The sequence below is a fragment of the Metopolophium dirhodum genome, chromosome 3 (assembly GCF_019925205.1).
Source record: "Metopolophium dirhodum isolate CAU chromosome 3, ASM1992520v1, whole genome shotgun sequence".
NCBI lineage: Eukaryota > Metazoa > Arthropoda > Insecta > Hemiptera > Aphididae > Metopolophium > Metopolophium dirhodum.
In genome coordinates this window covers 3428581-3437697 of record NC_083562.1, presented here as the reverse complement: position 1 = coordinate 3437697, position 9117 = coordinate 3428581, and the positions used below count along the sequence as shown (strand labels likewise).

Genomic DNA, 9117 nt, shown 5'->3' with positions numbered 1-9117 from the left:
GAAACAATATTATAATATTATTCCGTAATTAATATTATACTTGTTACCTATATAATATAATGTTTACGTATTTCTAAATATTGTTCCGATTTCTCAAGCACTGCGTACTAGGCATTGTCGGGCTTTGGTCCGTTTTATTAGTTTGAATAAATTATTATTATCGAAATAAACTGACGAAATATTAAAATTATTCGGCGCGCGCGGGTACTCGACTATGATGTCGATCACTTTTTTTAAGTCGTAATTTAGTACGTGCAGGTGTGATGCGGGCCTAGTGAAGGCCGCGTGGGTGCGGTGATGTTGAGGTAGAGGTTTCACACGACAAAACAAATAAAGAAAAACACAAGTTTTGCGATGTGAGGGTTAAATTTATTTCGCGGGTGAACAAACAAGAAATCCGTTTGTGGCCCTGTCGGGCACTGAACAAAAAAAACAAATCAAACGGAAAAAAAAAAGAAACAGAGACGATCGGCCGGGGACGTGTGTGTCAGTCTCGTGCGGGTCGTCGGTAAAAAACTAGTGACATTACAATCCGGTTCCCTCAACGGCCGGCCGACGGTTCACAGCGCGGGTGTCGCGCGCCGGCGTCGACCATCGTCGATTGGCGGTTTGTTTGAGAAGCGTTGCGCGGCTTTCCGCGTAAAAGGCTATTTGAATTCAAACAGCTATTACGCGGGACCGCGTCATACTCCCCCCCCAAACTGCCAACGGCGGTGGTGTTCCGGCCGTTGCCGGTGTTGTCAAAGGGTGTGTGTGGAGGGTGGGTGTGGTAGACACCTGTCCGTGGGCACGTTTTTCCAGCTGTGTTCAGCGGACGTGGCCCTGGTGGTGTCTAGTCATGTTGGGGGGACGTGGGGGGACTGAAGTACATGAGGCTGACCTCCATGTCTTCAGTGCCAGCCATGCCTGCGTCGGTCTCACCTAACAGGTCCGCCTCCTCTTCCGGGGATATTTCCATATCCGCGGTTTGAGGGGTCGCGGCTGTTGGTTCTTCCGCGGTTCCGGTTGTTCCGGAAGTGTTTGTCACTTCCGGTACCGTGACCACGGTGAGGTCCGGTGTCGCAGGTTCTGGCTGTGGCGGGACGGGGGCTGGTGTTGGCGCCGGTTTTTCCAGGCGGTGCTGCTGGGACGTCTGCTTTGACTTGTAGTCCCGCATCCGCTGTTTGTTCCGGCGCTGGCGGGCGTTGAGTGAAACCGGTGGTGTTGCGTCGGTGGTGTTGTCCCTTATTGGCAGCGGGTTGACGGGCGGTCCTGGAGGCGGGATGGTTGATGTCCTCGGTGCCGGTACTGGTCTCTCCATCAGTGGGTGGGGAGGCCGTCTCGCCGGTGCCCGATTTGTTGTTGTTGGTGGCGCCGGTCGAGTTCGGGTCGCCGGTCGTGCTGCGGCTACCGGTCGTGCCGTGGCCGTCGGTCGAGTCACCCGCCTGGGGCTGCGCGACCTATTGAGCCGCATAGCGGTTGCGGGTTCGCCGCTCGTCGCCCTTTGGAAGACGACGGTCCGGTCCTCCCACCCACGCGTGTAGGCGGCCCACAGTACCGGGTCCCGCTGCAACTGCGCCGTGGTCATCTGGCGGACCCGTGCCGCCGTGGTGGTGTTGGTGCCCTCCTCCATGCTGACTGACCTCAGCAGCTGCTGGCTGCGTTCCAGCAGTTCCGCCGCTTGTTGGAGGGTGCTGGATGTGGCTGGTGGTTGGCGCTCCATTGGTGCTATTCCGACTGAAATGATGTACACCAAATGCTATTGTGGGTTTATGGTTGGGGTGGGGGTTGGGTGGGGGGTGTTTTGGGCGCTGCGGTGTTTGCGCGTTTTAGGCAGGACACGTGGATCTTGCGTGTTGGCTGTTGGTCTGTGGTGAACACACCTTTGCCTACGCGTTTGTGTAGCTTTACCGGTCCCCACCATTTCGGTGCGAAGCCGGCGTGAAATTTTTTGTGCGCGTTTGACAGGTGGTGTGCCTTGTAGTACACTGTGTCACCTGTTTTGTACTTTGTGTCCGTCGGCCCACCTGTTACCGGTGGTGTGGTCAGTACATTGTTTTCGCGACTCGCCCTAGCCATGTTTATTTGTTCGATCGGGTTGTCCGCTGTCCGCGACAGTATCCAGTCCCCCGGCCTTTTGCCCTCTCTCCCGAGGACGAGTACCGATGGTGGATATCCTGTCCGGTCGTTACGCCTGTTCCTGATCGAAAAAAGAATGGGGGCTAGCTTGGTGTCCCAGGTGTTGTGGTTGCCGTCGATGAGTAGCGCGCGTAGACCTTTTTTTAATTCCTGGTTACGGCGTTCGACTGGGTTGGCCCTCGGGTGATATACCGGAGTTGTCCAGCCCTCGGCCCCCCACTGTTCGATCGCTTTACGCATATCGTTTGCTACGAACTGTGGGCCGTTATCGCTTAAGCACACACGGGGGTATCCGAAACGTGAAAAGAATTCTCGTTCAAGCGTTTCGGTTATTGTTTTTGTAGTGGCTGTTCCGAGGGGGTATGCCTCGGTCCATCTACTAAACAGATCCGTGGCGACCAGTATGTATTGTTTTCCCCTACTCGTACGCGGGTAGGGGCCCATGAGGTCTATGCTAACCACCTCCCAGGGGTGTCGGGGTATTCTGGTGGTCGCGGGGTCATCTGCGCGCGTGTTCAGTGGTTTGGTACACGCGCATATGTGACACGACTTGACGTACAGTCGGATGTCGTTTTTTTGTCCTTTCCAAAAAAACCGTTGTTTTACCGCTCTGTACGTTTCTTTCCAGCCCGGGTGGTTTGCGAGTACGTGATCGTGGTATGTCCAGATCACGTTCTGCGTCTTGTCCTTTGGGATGACTACGGGTGTGTGTTCGCCCAAATTTATCCGCAGAAGACCGTCGGTAAAAATGTATTTATTTTTTTTATCCGTGGTACTTCCGGTATTGTGCGCTGGGTCGTCCGTTGTCATGTTGCGCGCTGTGTCTCGTGTGTTGGGGTCATTGGCCTGCCATGTCACGAGCATAGCGTGTGTGATTGTGGGACCACTAGTGGTGTTAGCCGGGTCCGTCGTGGCGAACAGATTGTCGGCCGGTGAGCTAGTAGCAGTGGTGAGTGGTGAGGTGGGTACTCCTACTAGTCGTTCCTCGAGGTGTTCCTCGTCTACCGGTGGCCCGGTGGTTGGGTTGCGGGATAGCATGTCCGGCGCCTCGTTCTGTACGCCGGGCACATGTGTGGTTTTGTAGTCCAGGTTAGCCAGCTGTAGTGCCCACCTGGTTAACTTGGAATTTGTGTTTTTGGCTCGGTGGAGCCATGTGAGTGCCGAGTTGTCGGTGAATAGGTCAAAGCGGCGGGCCTCTAGGTATGGTCTAAACTTGTCGGTTGCCCAGATTATCGCGAGGCACTCGCGTTCTACCGCGGCGTACCTTGTTTGCGTATCACTAAACTTTTTGCTTGCGTAGGCGATTATCCGCCTTTCGTCCGGGCTGTCACCCCGTTGGAAAAGGACGGCACCTGCTCCTATTTCGCTAGCATCGGTTTGTAGGCAAAACGGTTTTCCGTAATCTGGTGTCGACAGTTTTGGCGAATCGTACAGGGCGCGTTTTATTTTGGTAAATGCGGCCTGTTCGGTTTCGGTCCACGACCATTTGGTCCCCTGTTTGAGTCTATTCGTTAGGGGTGCTATGGTGTTCGCGTAGTTGTCGACAAACTGGCTGTACCAGTTGCAAACGCCCAGGAACTTCCGTAGGTCCCTCAGTTTGGTTGGTGGGGGGTAGTTTATGATGCCCTCTAGTTTCTCCGGTTGTTTGTCTATTCCTTCGGAGGTGACTAGGTGTCCGAGGAATGAAATTTCGGTGGCTCCGAATTTGCACTTTTCGGGGTTGCATGTGAGCCCGTGTCTCTGTAGACGTTCTAGAACTTTGTCCAAGTGGCACTGGTGTTCGTCCACAGTGTTCGAAAACACTACTATATCGTCTAGGTATACGCGGACGAACTCGTCCAGGTACCCCCTCAGGACTTCGTCCATTAATCGCACGAAGGTCATGGGGCTGTTTTTGAGGCCGAAGGGGAGGACTCGGAATTGGTATAGGCCCCGACGCGTCCGGAATGCCGTGTATTTTCGCGCGTTTTGGTTAAGTGGGACCTGCCAGTAACCCGACTTAAGGTCCAGGACGCTGAATACTTTTGCGCCTCTCATCTGACGTATCAGCGTATTGAGGTCGGGCATTGGGTAGGCGTCAGACTCAGTGATATCATTGAGCCGCCTATAATCAATGCATAGTCGGGGTGAGCCGTCTTTCTTTTTTGCTAGAACGATGGGTGCGGCCCACGGGGATGTGCTCTGTTCTACCAGTCCCTGCTCTTCCATGTCCCGTATCATGGTGTCGATTGTGGCCTGTTTTACCGGTGGGTAGGGATATGGTTTGAGTGCTATGGGTGTTTGGTTTTTGAGGAGGATGTCGTGTTCAATTAACCTGGTGCGTCCTACCCTACCGTTGAATACGTCCGGATAGTTGCGTACTACTTCGGCGAGTTTCGCGCGTGTGTGGTGGTCACCGTTTATTGTTAATTTGTCGACATCTAGTGCTGGGGTTGGGGTGGGTGTCCGCCCTTTCCAGCACGCTGTTGTTCTCCTATCCGAACCTAAATGGATGGTGCTCGTTGTGTAGTCCCAGGTGACTTCGTTTTGTACGAGAAAGTCGTGACCTAGGAGCATATCGCAGTACAAATTTTCCAGAATGGCTGCGTTGAAGGTGACCGTGAGGTCTCCGATTCTGGCTACGAATGTGGAGGTACCACTTGTCATTGTGGTATGTCCGTCCGCCATTCGTACCTGAGTTGGTTGTCCGTGTGGGGGTGTGCCATATTTATGTGCTATGTTCGGGCTTACATACGATTTTTGTGCTTGTGAGTCGAGTAGAGCTGTTACGGGGCCTGACCTAAATTCGAGTTCGACCGCGGGGGTCGGAATTTTGTCGGGGCATACACGTTTAGCGTTATTCGACGGTGGTTGTGATGTATAGCTGGGTAACTGGTTCTTAACCGCGTTATCGGTACCATGGGGAGCGGTTTGCACCGCCATTACCAGAGCATCCGTTTCGGTTACCTCTGTGCTATGGGTGTGTACCGTATGAGTACGTGTTAATTCCGTAGTAGGGGTCGTTGTGTGTGGTGATGATGACCTGCTACTTAACGGAATTTTAATGTTTTTGATGGGTGATATATCTGATGACGCCGAGTTTATCGATGCGCGTTTGATAGTTATATCCCCGTCTGTATTGCCGAGCGTTGTGTGTGGTGGCGTGGTTGTATGTGTGTGTGTGTTTGAGGCGGCGGCGTGGACAATTGTCCGTCGACTCATTTCCCGTTTCCCGAACGCGGCGTGTTCCCGGGGCAGTCACTGTTCCAGTGAGGACCTCCACAGTACCTGCACGGGTTGGGCGGTTGCGTTTTACCTGCAGTACCGTCCCGTGTACGCGGTTGCGGCTTCGGTTGGGGCGGGCGGGTTTGTGAATATGATTTGTACGCCGGTTTCTGCTGTTGTTGTGTGGGCGTTTCGTCTGGTGTGTATTCCAGGATTCCAGCGACCCGGCGGAGGTCTCCGAAAGTCGCTGGTCTCTGCAATCGGATATGCGTGCGGTATTCGTTGCGCGTTAGACCGGCTATCGTACCGACTAGCTGTGTTTCAGATAGCCCGGTATTGACGCGGCGCGCGAGTTGGTTTTTTTGTGTCACGAACTCCGTAAGCGATTGCGTTTGTGTTTGTCGGACGGATACTATCTCAGCCCGCAGTCGTGATTGTATTTCCACGTTGTCGAATTTTTCTAAAAATTCGGCGCGGAACTCATCCCAGGTGAGGTCCAGTAGTCTGATGGTGTTCCACCATGTACTGGCTGCACCCTTCAGCTGCTGCGTGACAATATTAGTCCAGGCCGACCTATCTATACGCGTTTGGTACAATATCGATTCCGCTTTGTGTATAAATCGTACCGGGTCCTCAGGCGTTGTTCCGAGGAACTCCGGCAGCGAATGTTTCGCTGCACATACGTCGTCGTATGGTATCAGCGTCGATTGTTGTGACGCATAGGTGTGTGTGGAGGAGGGGGCATGGTATAAATTTGGCGTGTCATCGAAACGTACCGAACGTTCGGCGTGCTGGTTACCCGCGGACGGCGGTTCGCGTGCCGCGGAGTACCTCGTACCGTATTCCGTGTTGTTCGATGACACGTTGTGGTGGGGGCGGGTCGGTGCTGTCCCTTCCGGTTGGTGTTCCGGTGCTTGGCGTGCCATACCCATTTCCAGGCGTCGCATTGTTTCTGCAATGCGGCGTTGGTCGTCGCCAAAGCGGGCCATGCAGTCCTCGAGCATGGTCAGTCGCGATTCCAAACTGTGCCCATGCGCCGAGTTTTCCGCCGCTTGCCGTACCTCCTTAATTATGGACCGACTCGCTTGAATCATGTCCATAGCCTGTTGGTGTGTGGGTGTGGGTGGGATGTTGGTGGTGATGTTCGATGGCTGGGCGGGTGATGATTCGACCGGTTGGTTTTCCCTTTGTCCGGCGTCAAGTATTTGACCTGTTGGCGGGTTGTTTCCGGTATGCCCGGCGGGTTCCATAGGCGGAAACCGGACTTCATTGGCCTGTAGGTTCAGGTCCGTGAAGTGTTGTATCAACCGGATTTCAAGATCATCCTTCGCGCCCGTATCCGACAACTCGCGCTGCCTGCATTCGTAGCGCAACTCCGCGGCGGTCAACTCATTAATATATTTTCCCGACATGACGTCCGGTTGTTTTTCCGGTGTTGTTTACGGGAAAATATAAAATGTGGCTGTTGTCGGTGGAACGGTCGTCGCGTTCCTTCGATCAGCTGTGTTGACCGTTTATCGGTGTTTATTTGCGTACGGAATGTAGGTCAGTGGGTTGTTATTGTTTTGTTATTGCGCTTGCCGGGCGATCACAGTAACCGGTTTTCGCGGAGTGTTGTCGCGGATGCGCGTGTGTGCGTTATCCGGCCCACTACTGCGATTAGGGAAGACGGCGGCTGTCGCTTTGGGCGGCGGCGACGGCAGTCCGATTATGTGGTATTTCTGTCCCAGGTAATCGCGTGTTGACGTTATCGGTGGTGGTGCTGGGCGGTGGTGGTGTGACCCTCTCGCGCTCTTGCGTTCCTACCTACCTACGTCGTGTGTGTGTGGACTTTGGAGCGTCGCGCGCGGTGTAGTCGGTGCGTCCGTAAATCGGGCGGCGCGGCTGGTCGTTACGTCCTTATGTAATATATTACGTAACGCCGGTTTTTCCGTTTTCGCCAGCTAACCACGTTTTTGTCGGATCGCGTCGGGGACTTTTTTCCAAGTCGCGCAACGGGAAGGGTATATGATGGTGGTAGTAAGGGGTAAGTTAATAAGTTTTCACTTACCGGTGATTCCTGTACGGGGAGCCAGTTGATGCGGGCCTAGTGAAGGCCGCGTGGGTGCGGTGATGTTGAGGTAGAGGTTTCACACGACAAAACAAATAAAGAAAAACACAAGTTTTGCGATGTGAGGGTTAAATTTATTTCGCGGGTGAACAAACAAGAAATCCGTTTGTGGCCCTGTCGGGCACTGAACAAAAAAAACAAATCAAACGGAAAAAAAAAAGAAACAGAGACGATCGGCCGGGGACGTGTGTGTCAGTCTCGTGCGGGTCGTCGGTAAAAAAACTAGTGACATTACAATCCGGTTCCCTCAACGGCCGGCCGACGGTTCACAGCGCGGGTGTCGCGCGCCGGCGTCGACCATCGTCGATTGGCGGTTTGTTTGAGAAGCGTTGCGCGGCTTTCCGCGTAAAAGGCTATTTGAATTCAAACAGCTATTACGCGGGACCGCGTCAGGTGTAGTCCCGTCGACTATAAAAAATACGAACCTAACCTTTGGAATGATTTCGAAAACGCTACCGACCAGAGGTTGGGTTCGTTGGTTTATTCGAAATGGCCCGTCAACGCGTTATAATAGACGTGCATAATAATATCATTATATTCTCTCTCGGTCGACTGTTATATTGTTATGTCGTCGTTTTAAACCAATTTCGGTTGTTCCGAATCTCACACGATGCGTCTGTTTTCGTACCACTCATTATTATTATTATTATTATTATTATTATTATTATTATTATTATATATATTTACTTCCGTCAGAACTGTAACAATTTAATCGTCCGACATCAGCTATGCGCCCGAGGTCGGAAATACGTATTTTTCGTGCGCTTTTCACTCTGACATCAATGACATTTTTTATACGTAGACAATTTACTTTTGCGATTCTCCGGTCGACTCGAGTTTTGTTTAACGCCAGTCGAGTTATCTAACAATGCGTGCCGTAATATGTGTCAGTGATATTATGCATGTCACAAGTCATCGGTGTATCGCTGTATTATCGCAGTGCATACGACGTAACGGTGTTTTCAATTAAAATATATATAATTTTATCGCGTCCGGCCGTTGTCACTTGTCGTTTCAAATTTAGCATCCGATTGTGCTGATACCGGATATCCATCATACCGATCAAATAGGCACACATAATATTTGGTCGTCGAATACGTCATATATCATATCAGCACTTAAAATCAGCTGCAGATTTCACCACTGACCATAGTAATAATAATAATAATAATAATAATGGTATCATGTTTCGTAATAGTCCAGCCATTCCTCGAGTCACGTATATAGGCCATTATTTAATAATATTGTCGTTATGATTGTTATATTGTAGATATTTTTTCAGCTAATAACAATAATAGAAAAAAAAAAAAAAAAAACGAGACAAACTCATATTATCCAATTATTATTTATCAGACGGTATTGAACGTGCGCACTCGGTACGAAATACACAACATTTGTTGTTATTGCTGTGGCCGTTTTCCGAAATCGACGAGGTATTCGGTCGACGGGCGGGGAGTAGTGTCCTACAATACAAATTTGGTCGGCGATAGATTTTCATTACGACAATATTATCTACCGATAAAAAACCTTGAATATAATATTATAATATTTTATTTTAATAACAAAAAAAAATTATTATAAACATAATATCATAATATATATATATATTATTTATAATATACATTTTATTATCGTAGACAATAATAATAATAACGACGACGACGACGACGACGACAATAAGAATA

At 50.9% G+C, this 9117-nt stretch overlaps 1 protein-coding gene across 1 annotated transcript; it reads right to left on the bottom strand.

Moving 5' to 3' along the window:
- Positions 1–372: 372 nt before the first annotated feature.
- LOC132941598 (probable serine/threonine-protein kinase DDB_G0281745) lies at positions 373–7546 on the bottom strand. Its single transcript, XM_061009724.1, has 2 exons — positions 7373–7546; positions 373–1716 (listed from the first exon to the last, which is right to left on the bottom strand). Exon 2 carries the CDS (start codon positions 1700–1702, stop codon positions 833–835), a length of 870 nt encoding a protein of 289 aa, XP_060865707.1. The 5' UTR covers positions 1703–1716; positions 7373–7546; the 3' UTR covers positions 373–832.
- Positions 7547–9117: the final 1571 nt, after the last annotated feature.

What these genes read in the sequence shown, in the direction of transcription:
- LOC132941598 (XM_061009724.1), bottom strand. Translation starts at nt 1,702, where the DNA reads ATGGAGCGCCAACCACCAGCCACATCCAGCACCCTCCAACAAGCGGCG.